This window comes from Vigna umbellata, chromosome 2 (assembly GCF_029865625.1).
Source record: "Vigna umbellata cultivar VRB3 chromosome 2, Vumbellata_1.0, whole genome shotgun sequence".
NCBI lineage: Eukaryota > Viridiplantae > Streptophyta > Magnoliopsida > Fabales > Fabaceae > Vigna > Vigna umbellata.
Window position 1 is genome coordinate 48833753 of NC_142166.1, and position 18328 is coordinate 48852080.

The window sequence follows — 18328 nt, forward strand, 5'->3', positions numbered from 1 at the left end:
GGACAAAAAAAGCAACCTGTTGGTTAGAACTTTTAACCTAATGGAAACTCCTTCATCTATCACTATCTAATACTTCATTGGTTTCATGAAGATCATCCTAGTTAAATGCATAAGCCTCTAAACTTTTTTTTATATTGTCTACTAATAATGCGTTATTCTAACTCACATCTTTATAGATTTTTTAATGAGAGATTTGAAATGTTAATGTGAATATATATTATATAAGTCTCTCTAACCAATGGATGAATTATCATCTCAATGAAGATTTTTGTTTAAAAGTTTAAGACAATAGCAGTTACTAAATTTTTATTATTAATATCTAATGCATTTGTGGTGAATGAAAGAAAAGTTATTAATAATACCATATTAAGAAAATAAAAATTTTGTTTTAAATAAAAAAAGATTAATAATTTTATTCATTTTACTTCATATTTAACAAGTTCCTTTCGCGTTTTTGTATGTTGTAATAAATTTTTAAACAATAACAAGGAATATTTTAGAACGAGTATGTTGAAATATGTGTTATTAACAGTTCTATTTATATATTTTCCACCAATAAGTTATTAGTAGTTTATGCAAAGAGACACGATGATATATAATAGTGTCTATTTAGTAAAGAAAAACACTATAATTTTTTTTAAATATTAAAAAGTAAAAAAGAAATATTTTTACTTAATATTTCAAGTAATATAATATATATATATATATATATATATATATATATATATATATTACTTAATTAAATTGTTTATTCTTAACACATGTATAGTCAAACATATGTTTTCCATGAGCATGAGTATATATGTGTTTTTTCTTGAATGAATCTATCCTTCACATCATCAAAAAGTCTTTAACTGATGTAAGATATTTGTATTCATAAATTCACTATTTATACTATTTTTCAGTGCTTGATTGAGCTTATTACGAAGTCGTAAAATCATTTTTGATACCTATCGAATGCAAAACAATAAAACACGTACAAGTGCACGAATCAAATGAAAGGTTAAAGTAATCAAATAGGACCAGATTAAGGATTATCAAGACCACCTAATAACTTTTTTCAATATATATATTGTTTCTTTCAAACCTCTGGAAATTTTTTAATGTTATAAGTTTTCTTATAAAAGATGTCACTAATTAAATGATTATTTTTTTAGAACCATTTTAGATTCCTTACTTATTATATTAAAAGAAATTGTATTGGTGTATATGGAGAGAGTGAGAAACTTAATAGTGGTGCATTTAGTTTCAAAGTGCAATTAAATAAAGTTTTTTTATTCATAGCGGAAGGTACTGTATACCAAAATATACATTTCTTTTACCTGACACCAAACATAATACCAAAATATATAACTGCATCAGTACTGAAATAGATAACGATTTCGAATGTATGATGAAAGAATATAACAATTTAGAATGTGTGATAAAAGAACATAACAATTTAGAATATGTGATGAGAGAACATATTAGATCGTGTCAATAATCATCAGAGTCTTCTTAAGTAGTTTATATATATTGCTAATTAAATACACATTAAAATCATTAATAAAAATTATTCTAATAATGACTTTTACTCAAAATTTACTTAAAAAAGTTGTCCAAAAATAAATTTTATTAAACTTAACATCGTATATTAATAAATAGATGAATATGTATACGAGACATGAGACATGAGACATGTAGCAAGATTTCAAATGAAAAAGAGCGTTTTGGAGTGAAGAACTATTTCTGTATACATGGAGACGAGAAAGAAAAAAAGAACAATGGAAGAATGGAGAGAACTAACAAAGAAAAAAAAACACTTTTTTCACCTTGTTCACCGTTGCTCTTCACCCAAAAATGATGATTGGAAGTCAAACTCTTCACCAAACCATGAAGATTGTAATTCAATGGATATTCCATAACATTCCTTCTCATGACATCAAATTTGTTTTGGGCATAAGGGAGCATGGGAAAAGGCCACACATTCAAGCTATTATTACAGGTGTTTATAAGAGTAGTTTTTAATTTTATTCATAAAATCCTCAATCATTTTGAAATGTTTTATGTTTTAAGTAAAACTTAAAAATAATGTTATAATTATCAAATAATTCTCAAAATATCAATTATTCATTACCTATATATACACAAACCTAGTCAATCCAATGTCGCATCCCTCTTGCGATATCTCTACTCTATTATATATTTATGAAATAAGAGTCTTAGTAGTGAAAGAAGTTCTAGAAATAGAGAGTTATTCGAAGAACTTCAAATCTCAAGGATGGTTTATTGGAGGCAAATATAATCGGACTGCACTTTATGACAATATGATAATTGATATTGTACCACCATTTTAGTAGAGGAAGCCATCTAAACCATTCATGAGAAGTATCACACGACTTTTACTTAAAAATGACATTTACTAAAAAATTACTTAAAAAAGTTGTCTAAAAATAAATTTTATTAAATTTGATATCATAATATGCATACGAGACATATGAGACAAAGAAAATAAACATAAATTTGTAAAATTGAAAAAACTGACAAATAATATTATAGTGTTTTAAAATGAATTACTCTTTCATGACAATTATATTCTTAATTATATATTCAAATATTAATATATTATTTTATAATTTTAAGTAAATCAATAATAATCCTAACACATGATGTATAAGTGAATTAAAATGTTTAACAATACATCCAAGTACGATGAAACTATAAATATTTATAATGCAGAAATGTAATATTTAAGTTTTAACAACAAAATGAAATGCAAACACATAATCCCTACTTTTAGATTGAAGTACAAAATATTTGTAAGAAATTCTTACGGGATTTTATTTTAGTTTAGATAGGTACTATCACGCTATATTGTTAATATTAAAAGATTACTTTTTATTCTAATGATCTAATATTCGAATTACTTTTTATTTTAAGATTCCTGTAAATTATTTTATTAAGCAAATGCTCATATACCTTTGTTCTCTTTCCATTACATCACAGGTGTCATCTGTTACTTTCTTTCTTCTCTCACTTGGGCGAATATACCATAAAAAAAAGACACTATTATTGTTTATTTTGTTAACTCATGTCACATCGCTGCTACAAAAAGTACTTTTCGTCACATGATTAGAAATAATCGTTCACGTGTAGGTCCTATGTATGACCTCACAACCTCAAGTTTTATGCCACTTGTTTCTCTGTTACACGAAGGAATGAAGAAGATTACGCAGAAAGACTCAAAAACTAATACTAAGAAACAAGATGCATGGATTCCTTCCATTTTCCAATAGCTAGAAATATTTACATATTCCACCAAGATGACAAACCCTATTCATGATTTTCGTCACTCGATAATGCTACACAGATTTACAAAACAAAAGATAAAAAGGAAACAACATGATAAAAAACCTACATCGTACTTCCAACAACCTGGGGCTTCTTTAACCCACCACACTGCACGTACGTAAACGTGTTTTCCTCTTCCTAGAGCTAGAAATTGAGCCAAAAGAACATAAAGAATACCACTTTCTAGGGCATTCATTACTGTTTTTCCCTACCTCGGTTCACCAACCAACAATTTTCGAGGGTTGAGAACTTTATTCTATGACTATATACGTAGCTAGTAACATAGAAAAGTTTAATATGAAAATTATATATGAAGTGTGAATGCTTTGTTACTTGGTTTTTACGACGAAGCGTTTTGTAATATATTATTAATGTGAAAGCATGGAGTCTAAAACAAAATCCCACACAGATCCGAAAGAGTGGCCATATGGGCAATAGCTTCGGATTTAAGATGATCGTTATGTAGGGATAGAAGGAGGTGTTGGTGCATGGTCGAGGCGAGTCGGTTTTTGAGAAACCGGTTTTGGATTCTCAACCGCTTCAGTTGGCTCGTCAGGTTCTCAAGATGCTTCTTCTTTCTGTAGCGGGACCTTCGGGCCGATTCCCGGTTCGATTGCATGCGTCTCAGCTTTCTTTCCTCGGACGTGTAAACCGTCCGGTTCGATCCCTGCGAACCGGAGCCCGGGCTGGGCCGGTCTATGGATTTGTTTATGAGAGAAAACAGGTCTTCTATATCACTTTGCGTCAGCATGGTTTGGTGAACCGGAGAAGACGGGAACTGAACCGCTTCGTGGAGCAACATGGGTTAGAAGAAGAAAATAAGAAAGAGAGAAGAGAAACCGGGAAATTCAAAAGAGTGAACCGAAGGGAGGAAGGAAGGGGAAAAGGGAGGAATGGAAGGATAGGAGAGGGGTATTTGAAGGAGTGGAAAAGGAAAATGTGGGGCCCATCAGTGCAAAAGATTCTGGAAAACTAATTTCACAGAAAATATTAATAATTTTTTAATGGACGTAAGTAGGTTTTGATGCTAACCTTTCATAAAAAAGTGATTGATCAATATAATTAGGGTTTTTTATGCTAAGTTTTTTTTTTTTACTTGAAAAAATAAAAACTGTGGAGAGAAGGGATTGAAGTAAAGTTTAGTGTGTGGGAGTGGGAGGTGGAGAGATTCAGATTGGGTAACCTTTTTGCTAAGGTAACAAAATGAAGATGATGTTCTTTGAAGAGATTAGCTTTATCTTAATGACGAAGGATCAAACAAAAACATATAAACAACAAACTTGATTAGAAAGCTGCCCAACACCAAAATTACACGTTAATTTTAATTAGAAAGCAGTGGTGAAAGTGTTTTTTAAATAACATATATCTAACTTCTGTCCACAAAGAAAAAAAAAACGAAACCATGTAATAAAAATTAATATTCGAATGTGGAGTAAATTCACTATTTTTGAGAAAAGAAAGACGGTATTGGTCTACGTAGTTTTAATTTTTTTTTTTCATGCCAAACCTACGTATTTATTCGTTAGTTACAGGCTACAATCACTTTGAGTTTACACTAACAAAACTTAAATTGAGAAATGTTATACATTTATGACATATAAATTTGTGTAAAGTGTGATAAACACATGTAAAAGTGGAGATGAAAAGTGCAAAAAGTGGAGAAGGAAGAAACGGAACCAATCTTACTTTATGATAGTAAAACCATTTGATTTTGGTCGATTGACTGTGGAAATAATTTTATACCATGAATACACAAAGCACATTGTGGCACCATTTTAAAAGTTAACAGCTTGAAAGCTTTAGTTATCATGATAACATGACATTTCCGTATTGAATAATTTGGAAAAGGGTTCCCGAGATATAGTGTAAACGACCAATGGAATCTCTAGAAAAAAAAGTAACAGTATTGTGGAAATGACAGGGACGTAAACAAAAATACACAAAAGAAAGTGTGTGGGGGTGAAAATAAAAAAGTAGATATAATAAAAAGGGAAAGCAAAAATCACTATTTATGTTTTGCCATTAGTGTATGTAAAATTTAAGTAGTTTTGGCATTAGGGTTTCCAAAGTAATATGATGAGGCCTAAAACCGTGATGGAGAATGCTGTATATATGTGTAAGTTGATGTGAGAGTTTGAAGTTATTTGATAGACAATAGAGAGGAATATTCTTGGGTAGTTTTCTTAGTTGAGTATATGGGGCAATTTTGTAGTGGTTGGTAGTTGGTTCCCTTGGACTATTAGCAATATTAAAGCACCAGTGTTGAGTGGGGGATAACATGCAATCACTTGGGTTGCCATTTTGGTTAATCTTGATTAATTAAATGAAGGGAAAAGATAATGAAGCAATCGCTTTTTTTAGCTTGCTAAAGTAGCTTGCATGTGCATCAATGCAAGTAAATGTAATGGAAAGAAGAATAGTACAATTTAGGTGCTTCTCCTTTATCTGTGGCAATTAATTGTTTCTTTTTCGCTTAACCTTGTGGCCGCAATGACATTACAATAAACAGACTGCATTTCATGTAGTTAATCACTTGGCTTTTGCTTCTTTAGACAATAGGGAACAATTCTCCAACACACAGGGAATGGCCAAAGGAGAAGGCTAATTTCATCCCTCGTGTAAAGTTTCGTTGTATAATTTGCCACCCAATTGTTATTATTTTTAATTTGTTGGCATTTCTGAGTTTAGAGAAATATTAATGAAAAAAATACGTATAGTTTTGGAGTCTTTGACGATGATTAAATGTTTTCGTAATTGGAGAGAAATTAATTACATATATTTGTTGAAGGGTGCGGCATTATGCGGTCAATAAAAGTACAATTATTCATAACACTAAGAGAAGTGAGTGAAACGCGTGGTGTATGATGACGAAAGGAATGCAATTACAATGAACTTAGTCACGAGCAATGCATTCCATCATTTGCATGAAATGCTCAAGATAAAAAATAGCACTATTAAATTGACTTGAAAATCAATTTTAACTTGAAGATTATACACGTGAAGTTTGTGATACAACAATATTGAATGATTGATCAAATGATTGATGAAATTATGGTTACCAAGTCAATCGTCTACGCACTCCAACTGACGAGTATTATGAGTGAGTTTAAGATGATATTCTTATATGATTTCGTGAGAATTTTTTCAAAAAACATTTATTTCTTGTTAAGCCCATAATGACCCATATTTGATATTTATTTTCAAATTATTTTTTATTTTTTCATAGAAAAAACTTGGGTTTCCATCCAGATATATTTATATATATTAAAATTTTCAAAGCATGATATTCATAACAATAAAAATTAATAATTTAGGTAGCAAGCCTATGAGTGATAATAGAGTTCTCAAAAGTAGATTAATTTAGGACACAATTCTCACAATCATGTGCTATAAAAAATAACAAAAGCAATAATCTGTCAAAGCAGTAAATAGATTATGACAAATTACTATTATTAATTTTTTAATATTGATAATATTTGATCCCCTTCAAACCGTAACTTTCATCCCCTTGAAAATATTTGATAAAAAAAAGAAACTAAACAACAGTTTCAGACAATTTGTCGGCAACTCTAAATGAACATATAGTACAACAACTTGAATAACTCAATGCTTTATAGATTAGAAACATAGATTAGAAAAACAAACATAAGGACATCCATTATGAACTATCTGTTGAAGTAAACAAATGACTTTCGTGTCTTTTTGTGTTGTTTAATATTGCCATAATACGAAAAACTTTCAAATTCTCTATCAGTTAAAAATTAGGTAATGCAGTGAACTTGTCGAAAAGATAATATATTATTAATAATAATAAATTTAAAATGTATGAATTCGCAAAAATGAGCTGATGGATTATTTATGTAGCTGTCAAAGAAAAATAGAGACAAGTAGGGTATTTTAAGTTTTAATCACGTTAGCACTTACACTCATGAAGTTATTTATGAAGATTAACCAAAGAAGAATGCATACTTTTTCATAAATAAACCCATACATTAAAAGTCCCATTTTTAGTGGCAATCGCTGCCTGAGTGCAGCTTTGACTGGAGATCATTTTCTTTCACCTTTTATCTCTAGGGGAATCTGTTAAGAGATATAAGTAACTTTTAAAATAATTAAAAGAATGCATTAGTCGAGAAGAACCTACCCTAGTAATTGAAAATATAAAAATTACAATAATCCAACATACACCAACTAACATAGATGTATAACCAGATGCAACAAATTACCAAGAGATGCTCAACCCAACCCCAAATATGCACATTTCTGAGTATGCGCCTGCACGACATGCACCAAAGACAACTCTGTCAGAAGATAAACGAACTTCATGTCTAAAAAAATAGTGTGCCTGCATATATCTCCTTTTGGATTTTCTTTGCGCCCACAGACACAATTAATGATCACATGTTAACCGCAGGAGCTCCCTAATTTCACAATCAAACTTACTATGATCAGGTTCTAATCAGTGAAACAAAATCGAAGGGTAGCAATGAGAACAAAAACATGCAATTCATTTTAACCCTTAGTGATCAACACACCTTAAACAGAAGATCATAGGCAATACATTCCCAGGGCAATGATATGGACATTAAGCTGCACTTCAAAGGTATCAAATCATCAAAATTTGAGCTAGAGGTAGAGGCCGCTGCATAAGCATGCCTTGCTGCTACTGATGCGGCGGAAGCTGCTCTGCGGACAATTACGCCAAGCCCGAACCCTTTCTTTGATATAACTGGAGAAAATGGGCCTGAGTCCTCGTGGCTTTGATCTGACATTGCAACAGAGAGATTCCATTTCAGCCATCCTTATATCTATCTTTAAATTGATAAGATTGGAACATACACAAGCTTCACAACATGTTTGGTTAGAATAGTCAAAGAAAGAAACGGTATTGCCGTGAGGCTTTGTTCTTTTAACCCTATAAACACCGTAGAAGCACTTGCTATCCTGATTGAAACAAATTTAATACAAAATCACATAAAGTAAAACAAACAATAATATGTTAACATGTTTCAATCCGACGAAGAATATTATTCAAACTTTATAATATCTTATTTTCTTTTAAGTCTTGTACTACAGAAATCCTGTAAGGTAAAAAATCATAGCATGTCAAATGCCAACGAAAATTTTGGAAATCCCAGGTGTATAGTAGGATATCTGAGCCTGATGAGTCACGTCCTTTCCTCCTAGAATGTTGTTATCTTCACGTCTTTTTTCTGTTCAGAATACTCCGGGGAGAAGAGAGTGGGTACCTGCGAAGGCACTCCGACGCTCAAGTCAGAAAAAAGGGAACTGTAGAACTCTTTTAGTTCAATAATCAAAGAAAATGATAATTTTCTCTTCCTCTAATGCAGAAAAACGTACCTTTTCTCCTCCTTGTTTTTCATATTTAACCTAACGATAAAATAATCCGTTTACCTAAAAATCCGGTTGGTTAAAGAACTTGACCATTTGGAAAACCGTTAGGTCGTGCTTGATACTGGGTCAGTTGATCCCGGGATTTGTGGCACTATGCAGATATTTCTAACTGTTTAATTTATTAGGATTAATATATCCATATTGAATAAAATTGACCGGACGTCTCTCCTCTGACATTTGATTGGATTGTCGTGACTTCGCGGGCTAATCATCAACTGTTCAGTGCAATCGACATGATCATTAAACAATCGCTATAATATGATCGTTTAATGATTAATGCCAAGAGGGTGACTTGCTCGCCAACCGCTTAGTGCAATCGACACACACATACGATCGCTACACTACGATCGTAAGATGGCTCGCCACTGTGTGCTTTATTTTATCCTTAATGGTCGCCTGGGTTACCAGTCGATTAACTCAGATATCCTACTATACATAATGCCCCCAAGTCCGAGTAAACGAGCGCGGTTTCCGCTTGCGAGCTTACTATAGGACGTTGAGTGTACAGTTATTGGGTAAGTGCGACGCACCGTTTTGGCGAAAAGGCTTTAGGGTTTCCCGCTTTTGGGTTATATGAAAAGACATGAAAATGGAGCCGTTGGATTAAGTTGATCTTACGGCGCATGATGTTCTGGCACCCTTGGCTTCTTTAATACGAAAGGGAATGTGAAAAGGTGTGTTACTTTTACCAAAATCAAAAAGCATCCTCTTCCTTCCAGTTCTCCTGCTTTGCGAAAAGTTGACTCTACTTCCATACAAACCCGCCAGGTAAATCTTTAATCCTTTCTCCGTTCTACTATGCTTATTGCCGATAATGGAAGAAAAGGGGCAGAATGCCCAGGTTGACACACCGGGATCGTCATCGATGGCGGAGCGTCACGAAATCACCACCATTTTGAGCGGTGAAAGTGCTTTCTTGTACGGAAGCGTGTTGAGTGAAGGTCCAGAAGATTGTGCTGAGCCCACGACTAGTGGTGGTGGCTATGACTGGGCTTCGGGGGAAGTAAGTGAGTTCCGTAGCTTGTTTAAGTAGAATAGTGTTAGCGGATTGGGTAGAAAACAGTTGTATCTTGAGAACCCTATATTATAGGTCTTGCTTTAAGTTGGTGGCCTATCGTGAGGATGAGAGAGTTTTTCACGGAAGAGAAAACGCCACCAATGATTTTTTCTATTGCTATTCCCCGCCGTTTTATGATCTGTATGTGAGATTGCCCTTGACCAATTTTCAAATGGAAGTATTAAGAACCCTAAATGTGGCACCTACCCAACTGCATCCCAATAGTTGGGGGTATATGCAGGCGTTCGCTGTCATTTGTCAAGCCTTGGCTATCAGGCCTACTGTGGCATTATTTTTGCGTTTCTTTAGATGTCGACCGATTGCTAAGAAGGGTTGGGTATCCTTAATTTTTGAGCCGGGTGATGCTCTCCTGGAGCTTTATTTGCAGTCGTACAGAGGCTTTAAGGAAAATTTTTTTAAAGTGTCGATTCTCGACTCAGGGCGACCGTACTTTTTTGACGAAGATGGAAGTCCGAAGTTTCCTCTGTACTGGACACAGGATCCGTTGAGCTTCACCTCATGGGCTGAGGATAAGATGACGATCGAAGAATTAGAGGCTTTGAATGTGTTGACGGCATTGCCACGCCCCTTTTCTTCCCGTCGGCTCATAAATTGTCTCGAGCATGATTACCCTCGAGTCGAAATCATCATGCTCGAGACAATTTATGAGCTGACAGGAAGAAAAGGGGCGTGGCAATGCCGTCAACACATTCAAAGTCTCTAATTCTTCGATCCTCATCTTATCCTCAGCTCATGAGGTGAATCTCAACGGATCCTGTGTCCAGTACAGAGGAAACTTCGGACTTCCATCTTCGTCAAAAAAGTACGGTCGCCCTGAGTCGAGAATCGACACTTTAAAAAAAAATTTCCTTAAAGCCTCTGTACGACTGCAAATAAAGCTCCAGGAGAGCATCACCATGTTCAGAAATTAAGGATAACCAACCCTTCTTAGCAACCGGTCGACATCTAAAGAAACGCAAAAACAATGCCACAGTAAGCCTGATAGCCAAGGCTTGACAAATGACAGCGAACGCCTGCATATACCCCCAACTATTGGGATGCAGTTGGGTAGGTGCCACATTTAGGGTTCTTAATACTTCATTTAAAAATTGGTCAAGGGCAATTTCACATACAGATCATAAAACGGCGAGGAATTACAGTAGAAAAAATCATTGGTGGCGTTTTCTCTTCCGTGAAAAACTCTCTCATCCTCACGACAGGCCACCAACTTAAAGCAAGACCTATAATGTAGGGTTCTCAAGATACAACTGTTTTCTACCCAATCCGCTAACACTACTCTACTTCTAAACAAGCTACGGAATTCACCTACTTCCCGCAAAGCCCAGTCATAGCCACCACCACTAGTCGTGGGCTCAGCACAATCTTCTGGACCTTCACTCAACACGCTTCCGTACAAGAAAGCACTTTCACCGCTCAGAATGGTGGTGATTTCGTGACGCTCCGCCATCGATGACGATCTCGATGTGTCAACCTGGGCATTCTGCCCCTTTTCTTCCATTATCGGCAATAAGCACAGTAGAACGGAGAAAGGATTAAAGATTTACCTGGCGGGTTCGTATGGAAGCAGAGTCAACTTTTTGCAAAGCAGGAGAACCGTCACCAGAAGGAAAAGGATGCTTTTTGATTTTGGTAAAAGTAACACACCTTTTCACATTCCCTTTCGTATTAAAGAAGCCAAGGGTGCCAGAACATCATGCGACGTAAGATCAACTTAATCCAACGGCTCCATTTTCATGTCTTTTCATATACCCCAAAAGCTGGAAACCCTAAAGCCTTTTTGCCAAAATGATGCGTCGCACTTACCCAATAACTGTACACTCAACGTCCTATAGTAAACTCGCAAGCGAAAACCGCGCTCGTTTACTCGGACTTGGGGGGCATTATGTATAGTAGGATATCTGAGTTAATCGACTGTCGACTGGTAACCCAGGCGACCATTAAGGATAAAATAAAGCACACAATGGCGAGCCATCTTACGATCGTAGTGTAGCGATCGTATGTGCGTGTCGATTGCACTAAGCGGTTGGCGATTTGCCCGCAAGTCACCCTCTTGGCATTAATCATTAAACGATCGTATTATAGCGATTGTTTAATGATTATGTCGATTGCACTGAACAGTTGAGGATTAGCCCGCGAAGTCACGACAATCCAATCAAATGTCAAAGGAGAGACGTCCGGTCAATTTTATTCAATATGGATATATTAATCCTAATAAACTAAACAGTTAGAAATATCTACATAGTGCCACAAATCACGGGATCAACTGACCCAGTATCAAGCACGACCTAACGGTTGTGTTTTCCAAATGGTCAAGTTCTTTAACCAACCGGATTTTTAGATAAACGGTTTATTTTATCGTTAGGTTAAATATGAAAAACAAGGAGGAGGAAAGGTACGTTTTTCTGAATTAGAGAAAGAGAAAATTATCATTTTCTTCGATTATTGAACTAAAAGAGTTCTCCAGTTCCCTTTTTTCTGACTTAAGCGTCGGAGTGCCATCGCAGGTACCCACTCTCTTCTCCCCGGAGTATTCTGAACAGAAAGAAGACGTGAAGATAACAACATTCTAGGAGGAAAGGACGTGACTCATCAGGTTCATATCTCAGCCTCAACTTTTATACCGAAACACCAGGCATAAAGTGGTTTGTTACCTGCAACACCAGAAACAGCTACTTCAACTTCTCCTCGGCCTCCAGGACCTTTCATGTAAATCCTATCTGTTTTGCCAGAAGAATGGCCCACTGATAAAAGGCTCCCAAATCGGGACCTGCCACCTGCTGTGAAGCAAGAGGGAATAGATTGTATCTGACCAAAGAGACAACAGATATATGGTATGTGGCATCTATTAGCTACGTACAACATAAAGAGCTTGTGGAATTTCCGGTATGAAGGAAGTAAAGTGTTCCTTTAGCAAGTAAGAGGGAAAATGCTACTAAAGATTAATCTATTAAACTGCTCTACATATGAAAATTTCTGTAAATAGAATTTATGAAATACCATAATATGGTTGGGCACTTAATTTTAGCAAGGATGAATAAAATTACCCAACCATGGTTAATGGATTTGTCAAAGATCAAGATATTCAAAATAACATTGACACATCAAGTGAAGGAAAGGAATTTATCCACATCCACATATCTGGTAAAATACTATGGTGACAATATGCAAAATATTAAAAATTACATCCCCAAAGATTACCATCATAAGCATCTCGAACCATTTGATAGCTTACAAATCCTGAGAAAAGGGTAAGCTGCAAATCGGAGAGATATCAGAACATCAGAATGTTGAAGTTAGTAAATTAAGAAGTTCTGCATAAGTTTTGTTTGTTGACATACCCATTGAATAATTTAAGTAGATACTTGACGAATTAGGCAGAGAATGTTGAAAATAAAACTTGGTTCATCAATAAAAAAAAAGGCACATTGTTAGATAAAATTGTAATTTCTATATACTTTCCTATTTATAGGTTAAATATAGAGAGCATATCTGAAGAAATCACACTCATATATGAAAGCTCATTAGGAGTTAATATTCTAGCATGCATTTCAGGTATGGCCTTCTTATGTTGAACTTAGATGTTTTCTCAAAGTGAGTCCTGCAAACAAATTCTTTACAGACAATTTGCTGCATCTTATAAACATAGGAAAGTGGTATGAATGTCTCATCTTATAATGTTCATGCTATAATCAGAGAAGTGTAAAGACAGTTATTCACATTTCAATTAAATAAATTACAAGCACTATCTTTTGCCCTGGCATCTGCAAAAAGTGACAAATGTTCCAGCTGCATATTTCATCATTAACACCAAAGCATGTAGAAGGAATATACAGTCCATATTATGCAGCATTTAAATAAAACAAAAAAAAATTATTAATAGAATGAACTGAGCAGATTATCAAAATCTGGACGGAAAATAAATTTCAGATATAGTAACGAAGAAGTAATTAAACCTTTGTATCCTTTTTCTTTGCGGATCTAGTATGGACTTCTAAATTGGAGCTATTATTACAATCATTTGACACCTTCTCACTTGGAAATGCTGCCCCATCATGTGCGTTTAGAACTACACAATAGCAATGATCTTTTTCGGTCAAAACCTGAACGGAAACAAAATCACCAAGATTTCATGAAGTCATCAGAATGAGAATGCATAATGCATTCAATATTGTCTACTCTTGATATGGAGCAAGTCAAGACCAATCAACCAAGAGTAAGCATTCATACAATAAATAAATACATGACAATGTGAATTAAGAATTTAGAATTAATATCAATCAAAATTCAGCTCTTGACTGAAACACATAAGCATTAAACAATTAACAAGATCAGCCATTAATCTGTGACTAGTATACATTTTTGTAAATTGATGTGGAAATTTCACAAGTAAATAAAAGAGTGGAGCATTTCAAGGTAACCTTGAAACCAATTTTGCAACATGAAACAAACAATATAAAGCAGGGCATATTTACAAAATATCACCTAACTTAACTAGAAAATGTAAACCACAAAATATGTTGAGTAAGTATAAACATTCCATACATGAAAGTGTAATTAAAAACGTAAAACTTACTAAAGTGATTTATTACCACAGCATCAAAAGTAGAGTCAAAATCATCAATTGCAAAACATATATCTGGATAAGCAGGAGTCGTTTCCACTTCCTACACACATCAATGTCAGTGTAATTGTCAATAAAAGTACTAAGTATCCAAAAACAATAGTACTCATTCTTTTACATATGAATATACAAAAGAAAAAAGATTAGTATACTTGCCTTTTTAGAGTCCAATTGAAAATTTACACGACTTGGGGATGCATAAACTGTCTTCACAATCTGAGTAAGTACAAAGGGCGTCACTGCCAAATCAGAGGATATGATGTGTATTTACATTTAGAGTTTTAGACATTTTAAACTTCCAACTCACCAATATTAAGCATATAATACTGAGAAAAAAACTTCATTGGCTTAAAGTTTCACAGAAAGGGATCCTCCAGTCCAAAATTTCAAAAAATCCTTCTTGATAAATAAATTTAAACAACACCAACACCAACAATAGGTTGACCATGGAAAAGAACAAAACAATCACCATTTCAAAGGGACAAAAATAGTTTAATGTAGAAGTTGAATGAGATAAAAATATATAATGATGTAAAACATAGAAGGGAATATTACCAACAACTGGGAAGGAATTGAATTACATTTACAGTTTATGACATATGGGAATGGTTGAAGACTACGGTTCCAGGCAGCCCTTGATCAAAATGTCAAGAAAGTCTAAATCAAGACTTTAGACAGACATAAAAGGGGGATATATTAACCTCGAAGTAACAGAAATCTAGAAAGCACTCACAGTACCACACTTCTGTATTTGAAGCCATGAAAACTGAAATTCATCATAATAGAATAACAGTACAACCCGGAATTGTGCAAAGGTATTTGTGACATTCTCAATAGATCTTCTTATGGCAATTAATCAACACAATATAACAATGAACAAATTGAATCAGCTAGAAAGTTAGGACTAAAATATTTGGTGTGGGTTGGGGTGAGCCTGAATAAGCCCAGAAGAACTAGACCTTCATAAAAGAAACTACGGATCCAAGACATGCCAAACCAGTAGCTTGAAGATGGAAATTATTCATTACCATCCCATCAAAACAGGACTTAGGGTTCATAAATCTTCCGTTTTCTCTGAACCTTATATTGAGATATATGACAAGATTTGAAAATTCATTTTTGACCTATGAATATTAGATAATAAAATAGGAGAGAGGAAAACAAATAAAAAAAAATGAACATTATCTTTTACAAAAAACTACAAGTAGAGGAAGTATGGACAATGCAAATGGGAGAGATTCATTATACACATACCTTGTATATAGGGGATAAAGGTGTATCCTCCCCAGTTCGATGATTAAGAAGATCCTGGCGACTAGAGAAATAGATAACTCAAATCAGATTGCCTACATAAATGCTTGTGGGGAACCTATGGACAATAACCCTAAATTGTAAGGATTTATAAAGTTTATTCAAACACTTTCTTGGCCTAAAAACATACATATGATTCTTCTTTAAAGTTGCAGAATGTTTCAATCGGAATTTGTAAGTTACTCCAAGTACAATGAAAATGATGAAACAAAATATATGGAAAAAAGAAAACTGTTGAAACTGAAATGAGCTTTGGTATTTGGCATAAAAGAAATCTTGCAGGTGATAAATGACCAAATGACAATGCAATAATACAACTCATCTATCTTCGTAATATTTAAGGAAATAAGAGATCGGTTCTTTGGAGATTCTACAAAAAAAAATCAACTGATGCATGCATATGACCATGGTACAAAGTAGATAAAATTAAGAGGCAACCTGAATGGTTGTGAAATCATCTAAAAGATTAGCCATGGTGAAACACAATGGTGGAAACAAAATTAAGGAAATAGGATCATTACCTGCAAATTGCAACAGTTACACTGAATGATGTATGGGCAATTAAATTCAAGTAAAATGATCGCCTCCAGTCCACATCTATAGAAGTTTCATCAACTAAGTCTTGCAACTGGTTGAGAAAAAGTGAACAAAATTATTTGGCATCACAAGGGTTGAACTACCAAATCCTACGTCAAAAAGCGTTATCAAATAAACCACATGGATTTTAGCAATTAAAAAATATAATTGGTTCACAAGGAAATTAATGCCAAGCCACATGATACATAAACACTTTCATGCACTCAATACCTGACATAATTCAACTCATACTAAGCCCAGACCAACTTTAACTGTCATGTTTGGATAAAGAACAGAGAAATTCTGATGCACCAAATAAAGAACAGAGAAATTGTTGCTTTAAAAAATGTTTTTGAGCTCTCCAACTTTTTAACCTCAAATTAACACAAACTCACCTAAAATTCTGCTTTTTTAAGGCAATCCTATATTCTAATTAGGCTATATCTTAGATTTTGAGTAATGCCTAAACCAAAATTCTAATACATACACAGCATCAAAGTTTATCCTAATGGTTGTTATTAAACCAATTGGATCTCTTGTAAATGGGTCATTGTAGGATCACCTGGATGGTAGATGTCTAGTCTTAAAAAATCTAATTGAGACGTGCAATCCCAAATGTGAGGAGTGTGAGTCAAAGATCATATACTGACCAGCTATAAGACCAAAATAGCACACATACGTAAGCACAAGCTAATTTTAAGGCCCAAACCAAATAAAAGAGGAACAAGTTTAAAAAATGAGATTGCATTAACATGTTAATTTGTTAGAATAAATTTTGAATTGTTTTAACAACTACATATCCATGAATGCCAATGACAATTAAAAGTCTCAAACACCTATGACAATAGTTTTCAACTTCAATTGACGGGTAAAAGATAAATCAGTAAGAAACATCTTTTACATGTTTTTCGTCTTCTTTGACTAGGTAAATGATTCAGGGGAAAAAGACACAAGTTAGAATATTATCATCATATGTATGAAGCACACAGGAAAACGATTTATCGTATATCGTTTAGCGTGAAGAACATCGACAACAAGCACTTTCGGAGTTTGAACTTCTGCTGACCCTTATATTGTGTGTGCACAAGTGTACGAGACTTTGAATATATTTTAAATTTGAATTTACCTTAGGTGCCCACCTGCGTACAAAATAAGGCTCGACGATCTCTGTTTTATTGTTGGAACCAGAACCATGGGAACCCTGAAGGAAAACAAGACTTCTAAACGGATCAAATATTGCTTCCAATCCAACTTTCAAACCAAAGAACATAGCAAGAAGATAGTAATTATATGTCACGAACAACCCGTTTGAACAAAGATTAACATTAAATGAATCGAGACATTTTAAAGTTGAAAAAGACATACCAATTTTCTGACAAAGAAAACAAGATCATCGTCTTGACGTCCCCTTGACTCCATGCCACGGACGAAATACAGATCAAAAACATCGTGCCAAAACCTCATATCCATTTCAACATCAGAAGTATCTTGATCTTGATCCTCAACTACCGTTTGCCCAATTAACTTGGAGTTTTTCTTCACCATGCTCAACAATTCATACCTTAGGAACACAAATAAAAAAAACTAATAATTACAATTTACCAAAAAGAGAAAAAAAAATGATGCAGGACAGTATTATTAGCGCATCCAAAACATCAAAAGAAGAAAGTCAGGAAAAATAATAATGCACGATGCAACACCATGTGAGATTGCATTATCCTTCCATTACCCAATCATAATCATAAAATTTGACACGAGTGAAGCCACAAAAAAGAGAGCGCAGAAGAACAAAAATGTGATCGTGAAATTACAAGTACCTTGAGGGGGTTTCGTCTCCATCGCTCAGCATCATCTCAATTGCTTTCGGTTATCAATGTTCGAGAAACAAATCCAGTTTAGGGTTTATGGCAAAGAATCGTAGGTGATGGTGAGTTTCCAAATATCTACAGTGCTCGAGAAGAAGAAAGATCGTGAAATATCTACACTTCAACACACCA

At 34.2% G+C, this 18328-nt stretch overlaps 1 protein-coding gene across 7 annotated transcripts; it reads right to left on the minus strand.

The window, feature by feature from the left end:
* Nucleotides 1-7277: 7277 nt before the first annotated feature.
* On the minus strand, nucleotides 7278-18305 carry CW7. 7 transcript variants are annotated; one of them, XR_015784452.1, is made up of 13 exons: nucleotides 18149-18305; nucleotides 17697-17892; nucleotides 17458-17532; nucleotides 16277-16383; nucleotides 15699-15759; nucleotides 14601-14660; nucleotides 14413-14487; nucleotides 13777-13923; nucleotides 13022-13076; nucleotides 12475-12600; nucleotides 7866-8095; nucleotides 7557-7751; nucleotides 7278-7410 (listed from the first exon to the last, which is right to left on the minus strand). XR_015784452.1 is itself a non-coding variant. In XM_047303302.2 (12 exons), exons 1-12 carry the CDS (start codon nucleotides 18181-18183, stop codon nucleotides 7728-7730), a joined length of 1188 nt encoding a protein of 395 aa, XP_047159258.1. In that variant the 5' UTR covers nucleotides 18184-18305; the 3' UTR covers nucleotides 7410-7727. The 7 variants fall into 7 exon arrangements, 6 of the variants coding, with proteins under 6 accessions (XP_047159258.1, XP_047159257.1, XP_087963387.1 ...); XM_047303302.2 differs by having other exon boundaries at nucleotides 7410-7751; nucleotides 12475-12597; XM_047303301.2 differs by having other exon boundaries at nucleotides 7410-7751.
* Nucleotides 18306-18328: the final 23 nt, after the last annotated feature.